We start from the raw sequence: 23,937 nt of genomic DNA on the forward strand, positions 1-23,937 counted from the left end.
TCATCAGCACTTAACAACAACAATAGCCTTTCACAACGATTCATATTGCTATCTTTTTACTATTATGCATACCTGTTTTATAAACTATAATTATTGTATTACCAATTCTGAGGGGGAGAGGGTTATGTTTTCACTCTCTACCATAGTAACAAGTTGCTATGAGTCAAAACCAACACTGACAGCACTTAACAACATAGTAATAAAGGTGCCTGGTGATGCAGTGGGTTAAGCATTGGTCTATTAACTTCAAGGTCAGCAGTTCAAATCCACCTGGCACTAGGTGAGAGAATGATGAGACTGGCTGCTTTTGAATCTTTTATAGGATCACTTTGAGATTACAATAGATGAGCTCCTATAAAGGTTTATAGCCTTGGAAACTCTATGGCATGGTTTTACTTGCATTAGGCAAATCTGCTGCACAAGACCTTTTTAAAGTGTTGAAGAGCAAAGATGTCAGTTTGACAACTAAGGTGTGCCTGACCCAAGCCATGGTATTTTTAACAACATCATATGCATGTGAAAGCTGGACAGTGAATAAGGAAGACTGTAGAAGAATTGATGCTTTTGAGATATGGTGTTGGAAGAAAATCTTGAAAGTGCCATGGGCTGCCAAAAGAACCAACCGATCTGTGTTGGAAGAAGTGAAGCCAGAGTGCTCCTTGGAGGCCAAGATGGCCAAACTTCGTCTCTCATACTTGGGACATATTGTCAGGAGGGACCAGTCGCTGGAGAGGGATATCATATTTGGTAAGGTGGAGGGTCAGAGAAAAAGAGGAAGACCCTCAGCAAGATGGATTTGCAATGTGGCACCATCAATGGACTCAAGCGTGGCAACATTAGTGAAGTTGGCCCAGGATTGGGCAGTGTTTCATTCTGTTTTGCATAGGGTCGCTATGAGTGGTACCGACTCGATGGCACCTAACAACAACAACAACCATTCTCAAACAGATCTTTATTTTACTGCATATGTATGTAAGGAGTCCTGGTGGCGTAATGGTTTATGCATGGGGCTGTTAACAGCATGGTCAGCAGTTCGAATCTACCAGCTGCTCCATGGGAGAAAGCTGAGACTTTCTGCTCCCATAGAGACTTATAGCCTTGGAAACCCTGTACAGGGTCACTATGAGTTAGAACCAATTTGATGGTACACAAACAATAACCTGTGTATGTATCACTAAACAATGTTCCACTTACTCTTCTTCTTTCTCTAGTCTGGGTCCAACTCTCAATGCTTCACCAACACCACACAAAATCACCAAAGGACACTTCTGTGCACTCAGGTTACCTGATCAATCAGCAGTTCTCAAGTTACTTCCTCCTTCTTGGCTGTCCTTTGTTGACTTCCAAGATCTGACCCCCACTCTTTTGGTTTTCCTCAGCCCTTCAAACCTCAGGAAAACAGTCTCCTTTGCTGGCTCCTCCTCGTTTGTCCTAGCTCAAAATGTTGGCATGCCTCATGGCTTGGTATGGAAGTTCTTTTCATCTAAATCTATTCTTTCTGATTCTATGATCTCATTCAGTTCCATCCCTCTAAATACCATCTGCATAACGAAGATTGACAAATTTCTGTCTCCAGCTTTGATCTCCTCCTGCTGAGCTGCTAATTTGTATGTCAAACTCATTTGACATCTCCACTTGGATGTGCTGTAGACATCACAGACTCAGCATGACCAAAATGAAACTTGACTTTATCTTTAAACATATTTTCTTCATAACCCCCCATTTCAGGAAATGGCCCATCATCCACTCAGTTGTTCAAGCCAAAAAATGAGGAGTTACCCATGACCACCTTCACCCCTACAATCCAATCCCTTAGAAAGACCCATACAATGCACCTGTGAGGCTTGTTCCTGCCCTATCTGCCTCAAGGCCAGGGAAGTTGTGATAGCTGTGTGAAATTCTGAGTTTTCAGGTAGCTCTATTGTTTCAAACCCACAGTGCCACTCACATATTTGGCGTATTTGTGTCTTTCTGGCATTTTATACAGTGTTGTTGTTAAGTGCCGTTGAGTAGATTCCGACCCATAGCGACCCTGTAGCTTCCAAGGAGTAGCTGGTGAGCTTGAACCATTGACCTTGCAGTTCAAACGACTTTGCAGGATGACGCATTAGCCCACAGAGCCACACCAGTATCTCAAGTAAATTTCCCAATAATTCAACGAAGAAGGTAACAGGCTCCTTTTGTACAAATAAGAAAACTGAGTGAAGCTTCTAACTTTTCTGAGGTCAAAGAGCTACTAAACGAAAATCTATTTCTATAGCGACCTCACTCTTAAATACTATAAGTTAAGTTTTAAAGGAACCCAGGTGTGCAGAGATAGACGAGTATTAAGCTTGAGACTTCAACGTCTGGGGAAGTTCCCAGCAGCAACAGCGCGCGGGGGTGTGGCCAAATGAGGGCGGTCCGAATTTCGAAAAAAGGAAGAAGACTACGAATCCCAAAAGGCTCTGCAGGTCGTTGCCGCTTGGCGAAAGCAAAGCTGGCGACGGCGTGATGACGTTTGTAGAGACGCTAGCGCGCGGGGTTTAAACTGCGGCGGTTTACGCGGCGTTAAGAATTCGTGTCGTTAGTAGAGTTGTGGCATTTAGTACTTGGAGTTTCTCAGTACAGCGACTGACCATGGATTCGACGCTTCAGAACCGACTGTTCCCGGGTCTCACCATCAAGATCCAACGCAGTAATGGTGAGGGGCGGGGTCCAGAATCCATGGGAACCTGTAGGCAGTGAGACGGCCGAAATTACCGTCCCGCCCCCAGATGGTTGGGTCCTGAGGCGCTGCGTCTGTCTGGGTCTGTGCGCTTGGTTGGTGGACTTACCTACCCGGTGTAGGGGAGTCCTGGTGTGGCGCTGTGGGTTAATGCTCTGGACCGCAAGGTCGGTTTGAACTGCAAGACCGGCGGTTCAAACTCACCAGCCGCTCCTCGGAAACCTTATACAGACTCTATGAGTCGGAACCGACTCGACGGCACTTTACAACAACCCATTGTAGGAGGGAGCCTCGGCACTAGTTATGCCTCTCCGCGCTCTCTGGAAGTGAACACACAGAGAAGTTAGGGCTGCTACATTCACCTCCCTTCCAAAATTCTCCCCCAAAATTGCCCTGCTTGCCTTGCTCGTGTAGGGGAAGTGGGCTTCCTGCCCCTTCTATGCTCCAGTAAAGGATGCGTTCCTGCATTGTGCAGGCATAGAGTGTTTGCAGAAAACCAGGCAAACAAGAGTTCTGCGTTCTGCTCTTCGGGAGACTGCAATTCTATCCTTTCTTTTTGAGGCTGGGCAGCCCCGCACCTCTGGCAGCTTGATTAGCCGTGATGTTAGGAGAATGATCAGACATGGCTGCCAGGAGTGAGTTAGGGAAATCTCAAGCCTTAGTGCTGTGTTAAGGAGCAGCTTATCCAAGAATTAGGGTGAGCCCCCTACCCAAACAAACCTTCACCCCGCTGTAGACACCGTTGAGTGGGAGGTGAATTCTAACCCATGGAGCTTTGTTTCGAGACTTCTTGTTCTATGAGTGAATCCTTAAGGAGTTTCTTTCTAGTGTTTAAAAAGAAAGGCAACTGCCTCTTCAGGTAAACACATAACTAAGAGTCTCAGGGATCTTGAAAGTGAAGTGCCTGCTGCCTTCAGGAACAGAAGGGTAACTGACCTTTTGGTATTGCAGGTTTAATTCACAGTGCCAATGTAAGGACTGTCAGCAAAGAGAAATCCTGTGTTTCAGTTGAATGGATTGAAGGAGATGCCACAAAGGGCAAAGAGGTAGGTTCTGTGAGATTGCCTCTACATTTAACATCTTCCTACATTAAAAAGTCTGTGTGGAAATGGAACCTGTGAGATCCTGTTTCTGATACTCTCCGGTCCTCCCTCATCTTAAATTTAGTCCTCTCTGGAGTCATTGGGATTTTGTTTAATCAGACCTTTTGCTTGTTTTTAGTAACATTTTATTGTGTTTTTGGCAAAGGCTTACCTAACTGTAGTTTATGTTTCCGTTCAACAATTTCCGCACAAAGTGTTTAGTGACATTGTTTATATTCGTCACAATCTGTGAACGTTCGCATTTCCCTTCTGGTGGTTCTGTTTTAATTAATATAGTTTCCCCGTTCCCTTACATTCTCATCTTTATATTAAAGTAATTGTTGACTGTTTGGTGTCATAGGTGATTTTTAGAGGAGCACAGTAATCACTGGGGGTAGTCATAATTTTATAAGTCAGTCTGTTATTTAGCTTTAAGGTGACTTCAGAGCTTAGTGTCTGCTTATGGTTTGAAAAGTATCTAGGGATAGTAGTCTCAAGGACTCCCTCTAGTAACAATCTATCCAGTAAGGGTTTAATTTGTTTATTTTTGTTGGTGGTGGGTTTTTGCTTTGCATTGTTTTGTTTTAGGTATTTGAGGTTCTGGTCCACATTTTTCTCCCATTCCATGAGGTTCCATCTATATTGTGGCCCTGATTAGAACAGCCAGGCACTATCTTCTATTTCTTTAAATTTAAGCAATCAACAGCTTTTTGTGTGTTTATAAAGAGCAAACTGCATGAAGCCTAAAATGTTACTTCCCCAAGCCAGCTTCTAAGTGCACACTACCTGTAATATTGGTTTGGGGAGCAAAATAGATAATCCAGTTAAGATAGAAATATGTTTCTGATATACCAACTAACAGAAATCAACTGTTGATGAACACAGGAGGAGTGCTGGAATTGCTCAGAGGTGGAGACTTGGGGACTGGGATAAAACAGAAGCATTAAAGTGGCCTAATGGAAACTAGTGGGGAACCTCAGAATGCTTAACAGCAGCAAAAAGGAGACCAGAGGACCTTCATTTCTGGCGCTGAGCTGTTTAGAGTTGTAGTGGTTTGTTGTTGTGTTTAAGAAGAGGATTTAATTGTCTCACTTTGACACAGTGGCTGCAGCAATGAGCTCATACATAGCAATGGCTGTGAGGATGACGCAGGATTGGGCAGTATTTTCATTCTGTTGTGTGTGGGGTCACTATGAATTGGCACTGATTCAATGGCACCTTGTTTCGTTCTGCTGTGCATGGGGTCGCTATGAGTCGGTTCCGACTCGATGGCACCTGACAACAACAATGGCACCTAACAGTAATCCAAATTTAGGGTATTGGCAAAGTCATGTTCTCTCAAAGACTAGGGAGAAAGCCCTTGGGGTTACCCAGATTCTGTTAGGCTACATATTCCTTGGCTTGCAGATTTACATCCTCAGAAATCCTATACAGGGTCCCTGAGTCGGAACCAACTGAAGAACCAACTCAGTGGCATGCAGCAGCAGCAAAATTCTTTTAGATATTGTTTGTCTGCTTAGATAGTTCTTGTTGGGTCTCACTCCAGCTCAAATGATGCTTTTGGGATGAAGTCCAAACTTTTCAGTGAGACATTCAGAGTCTTTTCATGATCTCACCCCAGTCAGCCTTTTTCTTTGTATCTCACAGTTTTCTTCAAAATGTTTTGTGCCCTGAGCAAATAGGTTAGCCCACAACTCTGAACATGCCTGGTGCATTGCTGCTTTCATAACTTTTACTCTTGTTTCCTCCTCCTAGAATGTTCATCATCGCACATCATCAGTGTGAGAATCAGTTAATGTCATAACTACGATTAAAACTCTGGTCTCCTGTGTCATTTATGCTTTCCGTAGTTTGGGTTTGAAAACTGGGGGAACATGTTTAGAAGGGGTCCAAAGCCATTAGTGTTACATGGACAGAGAATGATTACTTTTGCATTTGATAATCTTTGTCTTATTCCATACTGCTTTGGTTTTTGGCCCTTTGTGCATTAGACTTCTCTCCCACATTAGATATGTGCTTTCCGAAAGCAAGGGTGATGTATGCCTTAGTTATCTTTGACCATCTTTTCCTTCAATGTAATACTTGTGCCTAGTAAATATTCAAATAGACCAGTTAATAAATAAGAGCTTGCATGTGTAGGAAGGAAAGCCCTAACCCTGCCATACATTTTAGTTCTGTTACATTTTGAAATACAAATGACCAAGTTGGTCCTAATGTGGTATGTTTGAGCCTGCTGTGAAGTTATGCTGATGAAGTTTGGTTGTTTGTTCTAGAGGGCTGCAGGACCCTGATGATGTAAACCTAGAATTATGACTTCATTGCAGACATGAACAGGAAGCTGTGCTGAGGAAGAATTTTTGGGGCCCAGTAGAAAATGTAGGTAGACTTAGGGTTAGGTCATAGCTGTCGGGAACTTGTCCCTGCCTATAAGATCCTGTAGGGCCTTCTATTCTGACTCTCACCAACTCTCACCAAGACAGTTAGAACTTGTTTCCTCCTCTGTGTCAGCCAACAAGAGGGACTCCAGGGGCTGTGCCCAGCAGGACCCCACCGCTCAACTGAACAGTAGGGAGACAGGTGGCTTAGATCTACTGTGGACCACCTGTTTGCCTCTCTGCCTGCCTTCCTCTTCACCTCATTCTCATCACTGACATCAACCTATATCCATCTAGATGGTAAACCATGATGAAGAACTGTTGTTAGTGGAGTTGGTAAAGCCTGAATCTAGAAGTTGCCTTGTGTCTTAGTTTCTTAGTGGTAATGTAATAGAAATCCAAGTGGTGTTTAACAAACAAAACTATTTTCCACAGTTTAGCAGTCCCCTTTGGGAGTCTAAGGGAAGGTTTTCTCTGTCTGCTCTGAGGGGCTTCTCCTTGGATATCTCTACAAGGCATCTATCTGTACATCTGGAAAGGGACTGTCTTAAGGCACTCACTACACTGATACAGCCATATAACCAAGAGAACCCTATTACCAAATAACATTGCATCCGTTGGTATAGCAGTTAGGATTTACAACACATATATTTGAGGGACACAGTTCAACTCATACAACCTTGTTTACAGGAATAAATTTGGATTAAGCAAGTTATGGTGTTCTACTAAAATTATTTACTTGCTCCTTGTAGATTGATTTTGATGATGTGGCAGCAATAAACCCAGAGCTCTTACAGCGTCTTCCCTTACACACAGAGGACAATCTGCCCCTGAAGGAGAATGTAACTGTTCAGGTAGGTTCCCCCCGTTTTGTTGGCTCTCTGCTGAATTATTTCCTGGGAGTGTGTTGTATCCACAAAGTATGTGGGCTTACTTAAGAATTGAGAAGAGCCACATATTATGTTTTTTTTTTTTCAGAAGCAAAAACGCAGATCAATCAACTCCAAAATTCCTGCTCCAAAAGAAGGTAAATGAATTTCTGATTTGTTGTCATGGGTTTTGTGCCAGGAGTGGTGTTCCTGGGGCTCAAAGCTTTAAAAGCTGGGAAAGAGACTCACTAATCCAGATTAGTTGGTGGCTTCCGTATGAGCTGAGTCCTGCCTGTCTGCTGTCAAACATCTTTCTTAATGAGAAAGAATCCTACATCAGCTCTTAGGCCAACCTCTGTAAGATATCCTGGTGCATTTGGGAAATTCACTGACTGCCCTATCCTGTAGAATCCTGAGCTGCTTCTTGTGGGGAGGGGGGATCTGACACTGTTTCACCTCAGGGCTCACTTTGCAAGGGAGAAGTGTGCCTTGGAGCAAGGTTTGTATGCAGGCTGTGAAAAAAGTAGAATACCTACATGTGGGCTGTTTATACAGGCTATTATTGATGGTGCTATGCAGAGCTGATTGGGATTAGGAAAAAACAATAACAATGCCTCTGGGTCTGTGAGAAGGTTGGGCTTTCTCTGCAGAATTAGTCGTCAAAAACTTTGGCTATTGTAGACTAGTGTGGCATATAGGAAAAGCTCTGGACCTCAGAGTTGGTTTGAATTGCATGGTCAGCAGTTCAAACTCACCAGCTGCTCCTTGGAAACCCTATATAGGGTTGCTATGAGTTGGAACTGACTTGATGGCATTTAATGACAACAAAGACTGACTATAGAGGGTAGCAACACAAATGGCCTAGAAATCAGCTTATTGCTTAGAGCCAACTGTAGCTCGCAGACTGGTGAGCCTGCATGTTCTATCCCAGCTTAGGGGCTGCTACAACCCTGACCGAATCCTGATACTCAGAGGCCTACTGAATACTTTCTTCAGCTTCAGATGCTGGGACCCCGGGTGGACAGTGGTGCTGTTCTAGCTTGGGCTGGATCTGAGTGGTGTGGGACTAGCTTTCTCCTGCTGACTGTACTGTGAGGACCTGCATGTTTTCAAAGGAGATCACCACAGCTCCTTTACAAGTCAAAGACGTCATAAATGTGCATGCTATCTAACAGAAATAAAATACTGCAAGTAAGTTTGGAAATAGAAAAAAATGTACTAATTCAGGCTTTTTATAAAAGACAGACTTTCAGCCTAAATCTGTAAGAGTTAGAAACCCATTACAACTTAGTGTTTGCCGACAGCTTGTGTTATTTCTACATTTCTGACTTTGTTTCTCTGCTTATATAGACAAACTGCATCGATGAGTAGAAATTGATAACAATTCAAGTATAACTTAATAGTTTATCTTAAGTATTCTTTAAGATTCCAGAAAATCAGTATAGTTGATCCCCATGGTTTCTGATGATGTGGCCCAGGCCTGGCTCTATAATGCGTTCTGGAGCAATGGGGAAAAGCCCAGACTTTGGAATCTGACTGTCTTGGGCTCACACTCTGGATCGACCACTTACTAGTTGAGTAACATTGGATAGATTGTTTAATGTCTCTGAGCCTTAATGTCCCCTTTTATTAGATGGGAATGCTGATCATTCCTTAGATTGTTTTGTGTATGGTGGTGGTGGTTATGTGCCATGGAGTCTGTTCAACTAATAACGACGCTATATAGAGTTTCTGAGGCTGTAAATTTTTTTTTTAACTGATTCAACATTAGGAAATTTATTAATATAATGAATTGTATTAACAGATCAAAGAAATTAAAACTATATGATCATTTTAACAAATACAAAAAGATGTGATAAAATTCAACACATATTACTATTAAGATTCTTATTAATGCAAGGATAGGAGGAAACATTCTCAATTTCATATGGAATATCAGAAGCTATGGGCACACTTTAAATAAGTAAATGGATAGACAGCTTTCAATTAAGTATTTAGCCCATATATGCGTGTGTGTGATCCACAGTATATATTTCCTGGTTACATGTGCTAAATACCTGAAGACAGTCACCAACCCAGTAACAACGAACATCCTCACACCATATTGTACCTCCAAATTCTGTTTCTTACTAAATAAAATCACAGCTTTATGGAGAAATCATCTAATGCAAGTCTGAACAGATAATGAAAAAGATAATCTTGGAACATCGCCGCCAGAGGCTATCAAAGACTACTGGAGTCATTTTTGACAACTTAACAATTTTCCTAGATTCATGCTTCATGCATTCCATGTTCTGATTATCAGTAGATACTTGCAGCTGTTTCTCTTTGTTTTGGGTTGTGCACCGTCAGCAAGAGGTCCCAAAAGCTTTACTCCTTTCATGTCATCACAGTTAGCTCTATTTTAAGGAGACAGCTCTTCCCCAGTCATATTTTGAGTGCCTTCCAACCTCAGGGGCTCATCTTCTGGTACTATCTGACAATATTGTGATGCCATTCATAATGTTTTCATCATCAGGCACCGTATTTGCCAATGATCTGCTGCTATTTATGAGATTTCAGTGGCTCATTCAAAAGTAGCCAAGGGAGCAGAAAGAAAGCCTCATCTTTCTCCCATAGTAGGCTCGAACTCTTAACGTTGTGGTTAGCAGCTCAGATTGTAATCCACAACACTACCAGAGTTTATTTTGTGTATGTTGTTGTTAAGTGCCTTCGAGTCAGTTCTGACCCATAGCAACCCTGTATATAGGGTTTCCAAGGAGCAGCTGGTGAACTTGAACCACCAACCTTGCAGTTCAAATGATTTTGCGGTCTGACACATTAGCCCACAGCACTACACCAGGACTCCATAGGAAAGCGGTATTTAGTTGCTGCTACTGTTAAGAAGGTGTCCTGGTGTGGCGCTGTGGGTTAATGCGCCAGGTTAATGCGCCAGACTGCAAAGCCGTTTGAATTGCAAGGTCAGCGGTTCAAGCTCACCAGCTAGCTGCTCCTTGGAAACCCTATGCAGGGTCGCTATGGGTCGGAATCGACTCAACGGCACTTAACAACAACTGTTAAGAAGGAGCTGTGGTAGCGTAGTGGTTCCGAATCATGCTGCTAACCTCAAGGTCAGCAGTTCGAAACTACCAGCAGTTCTGCAGGAGAAAGATGAGGCATTCTGCTCTTGTAAAGATTTACAGCCTTGGAAACCCTGTACAGGGTCACTATGAGTCGGACCTGACTCCACGGCACATAACAACAACAACTGTTAAAAATAATGCTTTTTCTCTCAGGTACTTGGATTAGGCCTGTCTCTGCAGAAATTATTCAGATGGGTTGTAGGTCTCTCCATTTACACCCAAGAGGTGCTCTCGTGGGGCGTATTCTTGCCCTTAGGTGCTCCCTCAATTACAGAATATGGACAAATAAGGTTTGGTGTTGCTGGTACTTGACCTTTATAATTTTCCTGTCTTTGGGTGGAGAGAATGGTAAATTGGTAGGTCTCCCTTCCTGGTAGCAGGGTCCATCTCGCCCTGTGCTGAACCTTGAAGGGCAGCCCCTGACCCCTCTATTAAGAGACCTGTGAAGACCCCTTCTATTGGCCCTTCTGCTCATGCTGTGCTGACTGGTTGCTACCCTCGATTCTTACAGCTCTTCGTGGCCGCTCCACTCGCATGTCCACGCTTGCAGAGTTTCGGGTCACCACTCAAGAGAATGATATGGAGGTAGAGCTGCCCGTGTCTGCAAACCCTCGCAAGCAGCTGTCACTTCCCAGTGAGTAATGATTCCACTCGCCCATGGTCGAGAGCCAGGAACAGGAACCTAACAAATTGCCCTCTTCTGGAATATCCTAGAATTCCAATACTCTTACTGGCTTTAGTACTGTTCTGACCCTGTTTCACCAACATTGCTCCCTTATCTGGAAATCATTTCATTTTGTTTTTTTAACTTTTTATTAAAATTCTATGTATATACAGAAAAGTGCCCATATCATTGAGTATACAGCTCAATGAATTTTCATAAATTGAGCACACGTGTAACAACACCCAGCTCAAACAAAACAGTACCAGCATTCCAAAAGTTCCCTTTATACCCCTTCCAGTTCTTAACTTCTGCAAAGGTAACTACAATCCTGACTTCTAAAACCAGAAATTAGTTTTTCTCTTTCTGTACTGTGTATAAATGAAATTTTTTAATATATGAACTAAATTGCTTATAAATTTTAACAGACATATAAAACAGGTACAGAATTTGTAAGATATACAATCTTTACCTGTTAACCTGTATCAAATTCAGTATTTTTTTAGAAGAAAATTAAGAGAGGTCAAAAGTCCAGGAATGGGAAGTAATGGGTCATTGTAGATTATACCTTTGTGTTGTATGGCCAGTCATTGTCCAGGTTCCCTAGTCTTTGCTCCTATTAACTACCTGCATTCCTAAAGCTTTGGAAAAGTCCTGGCTTTTCTCCCACTTGAGTAGAAGGGCCCTGGCCTGAGAACCCAAGCTTAGGGAAGCCTAAAGAGTTCAGACTTTTTCCTCTCATGGCGAAGTCCATAGGAGCCCAGGAGCCAGTCCTTGCAGAGAGACTGGTTGAGTTCAGCATGTGTCGGGGAAAGCCCCACCTCTGTTCATACTGTAGACGCCTGAGCCCTTGCTCAGCTGGCAGTCAGTAGCCCTTCTCCTGGCCCCTGAATTGCTTGGGTCATGATGCATAATGTCTGCCTGCTTCTCCAGTGACTCTTGTTCCTCCACAGCTGGCCCCCCACGGCCCTCCTGCCAGGCAGTGGCTGAAATACCATTGACGATAGTCAGCGAAGAGATGGAAGAACAAGCCCATTCCATCCGAGGCAGCACTTCTGCAAACTCCGTAAAGTCAGGTAGACTTGCTGAGATAGTTAGCATCCTGCCCTAAGCCTGGCCTGCCTTGATCCATCAGTTCAAAACCTCATGGTCACAGAGAGGCATTCATGTTGCCTATAGTCGTGGGATTACTATCCCAAGAAGTTTTCACAGAGGTGATCCCATCTTCACAACCTTCTGATGTGGCTGTTGCTATCACTGTGCTCTTTACCAGAATAACCATCAGACAGAGCAGGGCTCTTTACGGTTGTTGAGAAGACAGCCACTGAGGCATGTTGTTAAATGCCATTAAGTTGGTTCTGACTCGTACTGACCCTGTATAGGTTTTCCAAGAGTGTAAATGTTTACAGCAGCAGAAAGTCTCATCTTTCTCCTGTGTAGCAGTGGGTGTGAGTTGCTGATCAGTTAGCAGTTCAGTGCTTATCCTACAAGCACCACACCAGACTCCCCTCCGAGACATCGAGCTTGGGGTATTACTATTCTCACCTCACATTAGCCAAGTATTGTTTGTGGACTTGTCCATCCCAAGGATCACTTCTCTTGCTTGCTTGCCTTGCATGAGGTGATTTAAGAGTAAGGATCTAGAGAAGGCCTGTTTCTGGGAAAGGCCCAGGAGTCAGTAGTAACTGAGAAGAGCAGGCTGACCTCAACAGGTATGAGAGTGTGGGCTTCATTTTTTCCCCTTTAGTTCGGAGGAAATCATGTATTGTGAAGGAAGTGGAAAAAATGAAGAACAAGCGACAAGAGAAGAAGACCCAAAACTCTGAAATGAGAATAAAGCGAGCTCAGGTACCTTTCTTGGGCAACTAGGGCAAAGGTTTTGGGACAGGCATGCTTAACTGAATTGTGGGCATCAACACTTTTGAGGCTCTAATTCTGAAATCCAGGTAATCTAACTGGTTTCTCATCAGGATTCAGTTGTTTTTCTGAAGGCCCTAAAATGAGGAATATTTGATAACTGGTTGTCCACTAGGCAAGCCCATCACATAGAATAATGGCTAGAGGGCCAGGAAGCAAGCAGAATTGCCTGTTTCCCCCCAGTTATGTGTACAAGGGGGCTTTAAAAAATGTGTAGAAAACTTAAATGGAATTTTTCCACAAACTTTTTGAAGGAGGAAGAGGGTGCTGCAATGGAGTTTCAGTTTGGAGCATTTTCCCTTAATTGGCATAATTTTTCTGAGGAAGCCCCTTCTGCTGCTAGACAGTGGCCCTGGCCCCAGTACCTAAGGTGGTTTGATGCTCTCATAGGCCTAGTTTTCTACCCCTGTTCCCCAGGGCTCTGTTCCTGGGTGCTTAGCCTAGAGCCTGGATGGGAGGAAATGAGATTGTGTTGGAGCGTGGTCTGCTCTGAAAGGCCCAGTGCACACCAAGGGCTGTCGGTGCTGCCTTTAGCACTGAGGTCTGCCAGCACTTATACCCTAACAGTCAGTCCTTTTTGGCTCTTATCCCAAACAGGAGTATGACAGCAGTTTTCCGAACTGGGAATTTGCCCAGATGATTAAAGAATTTCGGGCTAATTTGGAATGTACTTCGCTTAATATGATGGATCCTGTAAGTAAATCCAAAGGACTTCTAAGAGAATGAGAGGGCTCCAGGAATCTTCACCCACCCTTGAAGTTGTCTTAATAGCTTTTGGTGGGCTGGAGCTAGTGAGGCCCAGATGGGAGGGTCTTATCTTTACTGTGTGCCCCTCTCTCACCTCAGCTTCCATAGATTGGAAGCGGTGCCAAAACCTTCAGTAAGCAGCAGATGAGAAAACTAGAGAGGAACTCAGAGCCCCCTTCTTTTGCTCTGGAGTAGCTAATGAGGGAGTTAGAAGTCCTAATACCTGACTGCCAGATACGGGAGTGGAGGGGCAGGGTTCTGCACAAGCTTTGACCCCTTTGCTGGTTGGCTGTTTTCTCTCACATTTTCTAAGATTGAAGAGCACAGGATATGTGTCTGTGTTCGAAAACGCCCTCTGAATAAACAAGGTAAGCCCAGTTCATTCAGAGGCTTAGGATTGACTAAGGGGCCCTCTGTGTCCAGGATCACCCCCTGAAATACTCTCTTTCTGCAGAATTGGCCAAGAAAGAAATTGATGTGATTTCAGTTCCTAGCAAGTGTCTCCTCTTAGTACATGAGCCTAAATTAAAAGTGGACTTAACAAAATATCTGGAGAACCAAGCATTCTGCTTTGACTTTGCATTTGATGAGACATCTTCGAATGAAATTGTCTACAGGTTAGACCCTTACCTTTTTTTCCCTCGTTCTACCCTTTTCTTTTTGATTTGTGGAACATTGTGATAACATACATGCTGAACTCTGAGGGTCTTTCTGGTCCCTTAGAATGTTTTCTTTGGTCATCCATCACAGAGAGCCTGTTCTTGTTTCTAGCACCAGGAAGGGCCCCATTTGGGTCTGTCACATCCCATTTTGTAACTTTTGTGGCCTGTCCTTTAGTGGACCACAGGTGAATATTGCCCATTGTACTCTGAAGGCTGGGCTGGGCTGACTCTGGGGGTTCTCCCAGTGTCTTACCAGGCAGCCACCCCCATGAGACTTAGCAGACACAGGAAATTCTAGAGCTACTCTGTTCAATACAGCACCTGTTAGCCACATGTAGTTATTTAAATCTAAAGTTAAGTTAAAAAGTCAGTTCCTCATTTTAGGTGCTCCACAGGCATATGTGGCAGAGCACTTCTGTCATCACAGAAGGTTCTCTTGAGCCAGAGGTCAGCAAACGATGGCCTATGGACCAAATCTGGCTTGCTTTACATTCTAAAAAGAGAGAGATTTCAGTGATCTGTGTGGCCCACAAAGCCTACAGTGTCTTAAGTCCCTACCTGAGAAAGCGGCATCTGCTCTCCGTTGTGCACCTTTTGCTGCAAGTAAGCTGCTAAGCCCAGGCTTTCATCATGTTCTAGTTCCAAAGGAAGGTCCTTTAGCTTGTTTCTGGCAGGTCAGCCCAGGCTCTCCAGATGGCTAGGAGTGTTTCAGATTTGTAAGTAGAACTGGTGTCAGATGGGACCATTTGGCACATTGCTCAAAAACCACTGAAGCAGAAGAGGAATATTGGTGCTTGGAAGGGGTCCAGACTAGAGGCCCTGGGAGGGTCCTGCTGTGGAAGAACAGAAGCAACTTGTTCCAATGAGTAAGTTTTGGAGAGAGAGATAAACATCCTTTTCCATCCTTTCTTCTAGGTTCACAGCAAGGCCACTGGTGCAGACAATCTTTGAAGGAGGAAAAGCAACTTGTTTTGCGTATGGCCAAACAGGAAGTGGCAAGACACATGTGAGTATTCGGGCCTGGTAAGGAGAGAGCCTGCCCAGGGTACAACACTGAGTGCTTTAGTACAGATGCCCATCACCAAATAGTCTCACCATACCAGATGCAAGAAAGGCCCTTGGTGTGTCTAGCCTGCCAACTATGGTGAGGCCCACTGTGGTGATGGAGCCGGTAGTGTTTTGGCTTCATCCAAGAGCCATTTACACAGTGAGTCCTGCCTCTTCATTTGCAGACGATGGGTGGAGACCTCTCAGGAAAAGGCCAGAATGCATCCAAGGGCATCTATGCCATGGCCTGTAAGTATTGTGTTTTGCCTCAGTGGGGTGGGCACAGACAGGCTGGTGGTTTACTTATTCAGGTTCTCCCCCATAGCCCGGGATGTCTTCCTCCTGAAGAATGAGCCCCGCTACCGGAAACTGGACCTGGAAGTCTATGTGACCTTCTTTGAGATCTACAATGGGAAGGTAGCTGACGGGGAGCCCTCTGTGTCATACGCTGTTGGGGCCCTTGAACTTTAAAACTTTGAGGTTGGCTGGAAGTTACAGAAGCCAGACCTGTTGATTGAGAGTTATATCAAGCTCAGCTCAAATCTTTGATAGGTCACTCTGCCCTGGCATGTGTGGGAGGCTTCTCTGATGGTGGGATGGCACTCAAGATCAGCGAAGATGGCAGGGATACTCTCAGAGTTCCCTCTCAGATGCATTGTTTGCCTTGAGTGTGCCCTGTCCTGCTGACCCACCTCCCTCCTAACTTTTTTCTCCTGCATGTGCACATTCATATTCTTTCTGCCTGTTATCTCTGTCTTTCTTTATTTGTATGCTTTACAAAGTTGTTTTACCCAGAGTGGATTCTGGATGATCAATAAAAACTGAAGTTTATTATTATTAAAATTATATGGGCTATGCACTATTTTAGGTACTTGACTCATTTAGTCATCACAGTATCCTTCTGAGGTAGGGATTAGCATCACTAGTTCACACATGAGAAATAGGTCTAGTGGTCAGGGATCATGTGCAGGCTCCCACAGCTAGTAAAGTAGCAGAGCTTATCACATCCCAAGTGTGTGACCCTCCACTAGTCTAGTCTGGCATCCGCCTGGCTCATATACTCTTGCCTCCCCGCAGCTAACCCTTGTCTGAGTGGGGCAAGCTTGAAGGAAGGAGTCAGGTTGGGTGCCTGACCCTCAACCTTGCTCCCCTTGATGGTACAGCTCTTTGACTTGCTCAACAAGAAGGCCAAATTGCGTGTGCTGGAGGACGGCAAGCAGCAGGTGCAAGTGGTGGGACTGCAGGAACACCTGGTTAACTCTGCGGAAGATGTCATCAAGATGCTCGACACAGGCAGTGCTTGCAGGTCAGAGTTTGTCATCTAGCTCTGAGCCCACTGCCACTTCCACGTAGCTCTGACAGCCTCTGCTGAAGGGATCTGTGGGGCAGGTTTTATTCCCAGGCTCTTGTCCCAAAGCCATTCTTCCTGGCTTCTCTGGGTTTCTTCTGGCTGTTCTGCTTGTTTGTTGGTGGGAAACTGGAGCTCTGGGTCTGTTCTTGGAAGGAAGTAATAGGACCAGAACTCCTCTGTAAACCCGAAGCTGGGGGAGACTTGCTGCCTAAGGAAGGGCAGAGAAGGTGTCTGGGTCAGGAAGACCCTTGGTGACTTGGAGTCCTGATCCATGTCAAGAGTACTCACTACTGTCAACCGGGATGGCTTAGCCTTCGGTGCCATGGTTGCTGGTGACCCTAGAAGCTCATCACCTTTCTTTGTCCTCCGTTGCCACAGGACCTCTGGGCAGACATTTGCAAATTCCAACTCTTCCCGCTCCCACGCCTGCTTCCAGATTCTTCTTTGAGCCAAAGGGCGAGTGCATGGCAAGTTCTCTTTAGTAGACTTAGCAGGGAATGAGCGAGGAGCAGACACTTCCAGTGCTGACCGGCAGACCCGTATGGAGGGCGCAGAAATCAACAAGAGTCTCCTGGCTCTGAAGGTAGAAGACTGCTGGTAAAGGGAGGGAGTTGCCAGTGTGGGAAGAGGGAAGGAGCCTCAGTTGTTTCTGCTGCCCCACAGGAGTGTATCAGGGCCCTGGGACAGAACAAGGCTCACACCCCATTCTGGGAGAGAAAGCTGACACAGGTGCTGAGGGATTCCTTTATCGGGGAGAACTCAAGGACCTGCATGGTAAGTAGGCTTTCTTTGGAGGTGGTGGTGGAGGAGGAGGCTCAGCACCTTTAGCTCCCGTGTCTCATTGCCTACTCCAGCTGGAGGGAAAGAATCTACTCCTTTTACTCTATGTAGGGTGAAAGGGGAACTCCCATATTCAGAAGTACCTTTGGATAAGTGGGAAAGGGAAGTCCTTGTCTCCTGGCTTCCCCGGGGGCTCATGGGCTCTCAGCCTGGGAAAGAGACTGGAGCATGGGGCCACTACAGCTCACAATGACTTGAGTGTTCAGGGAATATTCTCTCCTCGGCCTGCTAGGGAGGAGCCTTTATATGATAAAGAATTTCATAAGCTTTAAAAGCAGGGATTCCATTTTTAAGATTCCATAATTTACAGTGTCCATGGGACAAGTTGCCTAGTACAGAGCGGGTATCAGCAGCTAGAGGAGACTACTTAGTCCAGGTAGTCATTCCAGCAGCAGACTGTCCAGTGCCCTTACCTTGTGATCCTCAACACTTAACCACCCATTGCCTCTTTTGCAGATTGCTATGATCTCACCAGGCATAAACTCCTGTGAATATACTTTAAACACCTTAAGATATGCAGACAGGTACTAGTACCTACAGCCGTGTGGGATGGCAAGGGGGCAGTATGGGAAAAGAAATGGTAATGGTGAGGTGGAGGAAGTCCCTCTTCTGTGACTCAGTGAATCTGAGGTTTGAGGTCAGAAGATCTGTTTCAAACCCCCTTCAGGATTTGATGGGGAGTCAGCAGTGCATGAAGGTCTTGTCCAGTCTAGCTTCAGTGTACTCCACCTCTCCTGGCTGAAGGCAAAACTGCTACTATATCCCCTCAGAGCCTCAAGCCTTGCAGGCTGCTTGAGCACTGCTGTACACTTATGGGGTGTGCCAGGAGACTGGTGTGAGACTTGAGACTTCCTTTTTTCCTCAGGGTCAAGGAGTTGAGCCCTCACAGTGGACCCAGTGGGGAGCAGCCAATTCAGATGGAAACGGAAGAGACTGAAGTCAGTTCTAACGGGGCCCCGATCACAGGCAATGTAAGGGGGCAAATTGCAGCCAGCAAGGCAGTCGTGTGGCCTACTGACATGGGAACTCAGCCAAAACTTTTGTGTCTCCGTTTGGCTTCCTTAGTTCTCCAAGGAAGAGGAGGAATTGTCTTCTCAGATGTCTAGCTTTAATGAAGCCATGACTCAGATCAATGAGCTGGAGGAGAGGGCCATGGAAGAACTCAAGGAGATTATCCAGGTGAGACCATGACCCCTGGCCCAGGCAGGAGTGGACAGCCATTTCTAGCATAGCACCCCACGGTGTTCAGGACCATTCTTCATACTTGTTCTGGATTTTAATTCCACTGTCTTCAGGTTGGGACAAGAGACAGCTCTCTAGTCCTCATGTTGTTGTTATTAGGTGCCATCCAATTAGTTCCAATTCATAGGGGGGACCGTAGCACAACAGAATTAAATAGTGCCCAATCATGCGCCATGCTCACAGTTGTTACATTGAGCCCACTGCTGCTGCCACTGTGTCAGTCGATCTCTTTGGGCGTCTTCCCCTTTTTTGTTGACCCTCTACCTTACCAAGCATGATGCCCTTCCTCCAGGGACTGGTCCCTCCTGATTGTATGTCCAAAATGCGAGCGACTAAGTGTCACCATCCTAACTTAAGGAACATTCTGGCTGTACTTCTTCCAACACAGATTTGTTCTTTTGGTATTCCATGGTACTTTCAATATTCTTCAACACCATAATTCAAATGCATTAGTTCTTCTCTGGTCTTCCTTATTCATTGCCCAACTTTTCATATGACTGTTGAGGCTATTGAAAAAACCATGGCTTGGGTCAGGTACACTTTAGTCCTTAAACTGGTATCTTTGATCTTGAATACTTTACAGAGGTCTTTTACAGCATATTTACCTCATGCAATAATGCATTTGACTTCTTGACTGCTGTTTCCATGAATATTGATTATGGATCCAAGCAAACTAAAGTCTTTGACAGTTTCCATTTTGTCTCCATTTATCATGATGCTATTTATTGGTCCATTTGTAAGGATTTTCATTTTCTTTACATTGAAGTGCAGACCATACTGAAGACTGCAGTCTTTGGTCTTCATCGGTAACTATTTTAAATCTTTTTAACTCCCAGAAAGAAGGTTGTATCATCTGCATATCACAGGTTGTTAATGAGGCTTCCACGAATCCTGATGCCACAGGCTTCTTCATATAATCCAGTGTCTCAGATTATTTGCTCAGCATACAGATTAAACAAGTGTAGTGAAAGGATACAACCTTGGCATACACCTTTCCTGATTGTAAACCATTCAGTGTCCCTTTGTTCTGTTCAAACAACTGCCCCTTGATCTATATGTACAGGTTCCTCATGAGCACAATTAAGTGTTCTTAAATGCCTGGTATTTGCAATATTATCCATAGTTTTTCATGGACCACACAGTGGAAAGCTTTTGTATAGTCTACTTTTGCAACGATTTATAGCCTCAGAAACTCTATACGGGTCACTATGAGTTGGAACCAACTCAACAGCACTTAATCACAACAAAAGATAAAGATAAATGCCTAGCGTATTTATGTTTTCTATTTCATTTTTTTTTTTTTGTAAGGAGCTCTGGTAGCGTAGTGGTTACGAATCGGGCTGTGAACCGCAAGGTCAGCAGTTCGAAACTACCAGCGGTTCCACGGGAGAAAGATGAGGCGTTCTGCTCCTGTAAAGATTTACAGCCTTGGAAACCCTATACAGGGTCGCTATGAGTCGGAACCGACTCGACGGCACTTAACAACAACAACAACAACATTTCATTTTTTGCAGCTTCCAATTTTTCTAGATTCATACTTTGTTCATTCCACATTCCAATTATTAAGGGAGTTTTACAACTGTTTCTCCTCATTTTGAGTTGTGCTCTATCAGTAAATGAAGATCGTATAAGCTTTGTTCCATTCACATCCTTTCCCTACTTGTATTTTGAGTGGCTTCCAGCCTGAGGAGTTTGTCTTCCAGCACTATATCTGACTGTTCCACTGCTATTCATTAGGTTTTCAGTGGCTAACCAGTCAGAAGTCGTCTGCCTCTCTTAGTCTCGAAGCACTGCTGAAACCTGTCCACCGTGGGCGACCTTGCTGGTATTTTAAATATAGGTGGCCTAGCTTCTAGCATCATAGCAACACGCCAGCCACCACAGTATGACAAACTGACAGACGAGTGGCTGCTCTCTACTCTTGTTTTCCTTAGTTACCCACCTACTGATCTCCTTGTTCTAACAGACAGCTAATCTCCACACCCCTGCTCCAGTCTGGCACTCCAGACCTCTGACATCTCCCTAGCCAGATTAAGTTTGGAAGTGATTCATATGCAGGGACCTTATCTTGTTTATTCACTGAAGGATCACTGAGTACTTTCCATGTGCCCACTCTTGTGTAGAGACCAAGGACCAAAAACATCAAGTATGACAGTAAACCCTAAAGTAGGACTTGAGATCAAATTCTGATGTTTTTATTTGATTTCCCTGACAAAGTCATTCAACCTCACTGGGCCTCAATTTCTTCATCTCTAAAGTGGGCAAGAGAAGCTGGTTATATTTAAGGATTAAGTGATATGCTTAACAAGTACTCAGCCCAGGGTCCAATATGTGGTCAGTTTAGTAGGTGGGAGATCCTATTGCTGCTGTGATCCCTGTTAAGAAGAGCAGGTTGTGGAGAGAGGCATGAAAATGCATCCTAATGATGCTGTGCAGCATGGAAATGAAGAGCTTGGGGTAGTTATAACTGAGGATAAAGGCTTCGGGATTTCCTCCCCTTCCTGGAGTGCTCAGAAGCACTTTGTGAACAACTAAGGGGTTCACTATGGTCAATGCACAAGTAGAATTTAGGCTGTGCACAGGTCAGCAGTTCTGCGGGAGAAGGATGAGTCTTTGTGCTTCTGTAAAGATTTACAGTCTTGGAAACCCTGTTCAGGGTCACTATGAGTCAGAACCAATTCCAAGGCTTGTAACCATCACCACAAGGCCAGCTGAACCTTGGCACTGAAGGGTCTTACAGCTGATACCAAAGACCTGGGCTTGATCATAAGGACAGGGGAAAGGCTCCAAAGGGAGTCAAACAGAGTGGTGGTGTGGTTGTAGCACATTAGAGACATCACTATGGCCACAATGTAGTGTCTAGGTTAGAGGCTTAAGGAAAGCAAGAGCCGAGGCGGGGAGAGCAGTTAAAGAGATTGTTCAAGAGAGACATTGGTGTCTGGGTGTAGCCTTGACCATGGGATAAGCATGAGGACTTGAGATTTAGGAGCTATTTCTGGGGTGGACCTGGCAGTATTTGGTGACGTGTAGGTGACATAAAGCTGTCACTCTGGTTCCTGGCTTTGGCATCATAGCAGAAAATAGTCATTTGGACTAAGGGACAGGTTTGGGCTTGGGAAGAGGATGGAACTGAGCTTGGGGACTTCCTGGGGGTTAGGGCAGGATGTAGGCATCTTACATTATGGTTCTTCTCCCCTGTGTGTGGCAGCATGGGCCAGACTGGCTTGAGCTCTCTGAGATGACCGAGCAGCCGGACTATGACCTAGAGACCTTTGTGAATAAAGCAGAATCTGCCCTGGCCGTGCAAACCAAGCACTGCTCAGCCCTGCAAGGTGGGTTTGGCTGGATGGGTACAGTTGGAGGGTGGTGGTCTCTGTTGGCTCCTGGGCAACTTCAGGAGTTGCCAGCTCTCCCTGAGTGAGTGTGGGTCTCTGAGATACCACTATGTACCATGACCCTTTCCTTCCAGAGGTCATCAAAGCCTTACGCCTTGCCATGCAGCTGGAAGAGCAGGCCAGCAGACAAATCAGCAGCAAGAAACGTCCCCAGTGATGACTGCAAATAGAGATCTGTGTGTGGGGACTGGCTCTTGGTGAAGGGAGACAGGACCATAGTCCAGCTCTCTGCTGGCTCCATCCTGCCTGCCACACCCTTAGTCTGAGCTCTGATACATCTTGTATTTAAAAAAAAAAGGTTCTGGGACCTCTTCTTTCTTGTTGGTTTTTTTTGATGCCACAAGGATTCCTGCGGTTTTCTGTTTCATGTGTTTATACCTTGTGTATTTAATAAAGAGAGAAAAGATCAGCCTTTTGAGTGATGTGTGGGAAGGGCCTGGGATGTTTCTGTGCCTCCTGGGGCCAATATTACTGCAATTTGACCATTAAATAATTAAATTTGTGCATCAGGATCAGAAGTTTGATAAAATTGGTACGAGCTCTGTGGTCTTTAAAATAAATACTTCCAGCTATTTTAAAATTACCCCTCATCTATAAAATGAGGCCAATACCCACCTCATGAAGTTGGGAGCATTAGATGAAAGAATGCCACTATGTAAAATCTTGCTGCCTCATCTGGAATACCAAATGAACTCCTGACCAGTCTCCCTGACTGAATTCACTCCCAGTAACTCATCCTCCCCATGCAGCTGAAGGAATCAATCTGGTTAAGGCATCCCCAGTTTGATACCTTTCAAAGCTTCCCCTTGCACAAAATAGAAATGCCCTACCATGGCCTAATAGGTCCTACCTAGTCAGCTCCTTTAAATTGCTCCCGCTGGAATTAAGGCAGAAGAATGAAGGTGTGGAGCCCATCTTCCAAAGCCTCACTGCAGGGATTCTAGTTCTACCACTGGAAAACGTTAAGAGAATTTAACCTCTGACATCTATGAATGGGGATAATACTAGTCAAGTATGTTCAGACTCAGTAACCCTGTATAGGGATTTCAGGGAACCGCTGATGGGTTTGAATTGCTGACCTTGGATCAGTCCAGTGCTTGACCTACAGCACATTAGGACTCTACTGCTAGTATAGAATTTTTAGAAAAATTGAGTTGTATATACACCCACTGCCTGTCACTTTCTCATATTGTAGAGGCTTGTGGTGGAGTTTCCAGACAAAGACTAGAAGACCTAACAATCTACTTATACAAATTAGCCAGTGAAACCATGGATCACAGCAGAATGTCCTAATAAAGGGCTATAAGGTGACAAGATGGTATAAGACTGGGCAACGTGTGTTCTGACAAAATCACCATGAGTCAAGAGTTGACACAGCTGTGAGTACAGTATCTACAATAGCCACAGTGCCTGCACCATGGTAAGCACACGATATTTTTGAGTGAATGAATACTGAATCTTCTGCCAGTCACTGTTCTCTACCCTTGTTGTTAAGTGCCGTCGAGTCGGTTCCGACCCATAGCGACCCTGTACAGGGTTTCCGAAGGTGTAAATCCTTACGGGAGTAGAAAGCCTCATCTTTCTCCCGCAGAGCAGCTGGTAGTTTCGAATCGCTGACCTCAAGGTTCGCAGCCCGATTCGTAACCACTACGCTACCAGAGCTCCTTATTCTCTACCCTTATGTGCCTTTATTTCTTAAATATGCCAAATACTTTTCTTACCTTAGGACTTTTCCGTCATACCAGTTTTTATCAAGACATTTTATATACTATAAAATTCACCTCTTTAAAAGTATTTAATGGGTTTTAGTGCTATTTTCTTCCAGAACAGATCTATTGGTTCTTTTGGCAGTCCATGGCACTTTTAGTATTCTCCTCCAACACCATAATTCAAAGGCATCAATTCTTCTACAATCTTCCT

General features: G+C 44.7%; 1 protein-coding gene across 1 annotated transcript; it reads left to right on the forward strand.

The window, feature by feature from the left end:
* Positions 1–2,619: 2,619 nt before the first annotated feature.
* KIF2C (kinesin family member 2C) lies at positions 2,620–22,174 on the forward strand. The gene is given in 21 exon segments (XM_006878240.1): positions 2,620–2,683; positions 3,659–3,753; positions 6,917–7,018; positions 7,143–7,191; positions 10,667–10,789; positions 11,770–11,892; positions 12,564–12,664; positions 13,331–13,426; positions 13,794–13,848; positions 13,935–14,097; positions 15,058–15,148; positions 15,375–15,438; positions 15,515–15,606; positions 16,353–16,495; positions 16,919–17,123; positions 17,204–17,314; positions 17,837–17,904; positions 18,246–18,351; positions 18,446–18,559; positions 21,831–21,954; positions 22,092–22,174. Coding segments are annotated over 21 exon segments (2,172 nt in total).
* The last annotated feature ends 1,763 nt before the right edge of the window (positions 22,175–23,937 follow it).

Source organism: Chrysochloris asiatica, unplaced genomic scaffold (genome assembly GCF_000296735.1).
Source record: "Chrysochloris asiatica unplaced genomic scaffold, ChrAsi1.0 scaffold00026, whole genome shotgun sequence".
Taxonomy (NCBI): Eukaryota; Metazoa; Chordata; class Mammalia; order Afrosoricida; family Chrysochloridae; genus Chrysochloris; species Chrysochloris asiatica.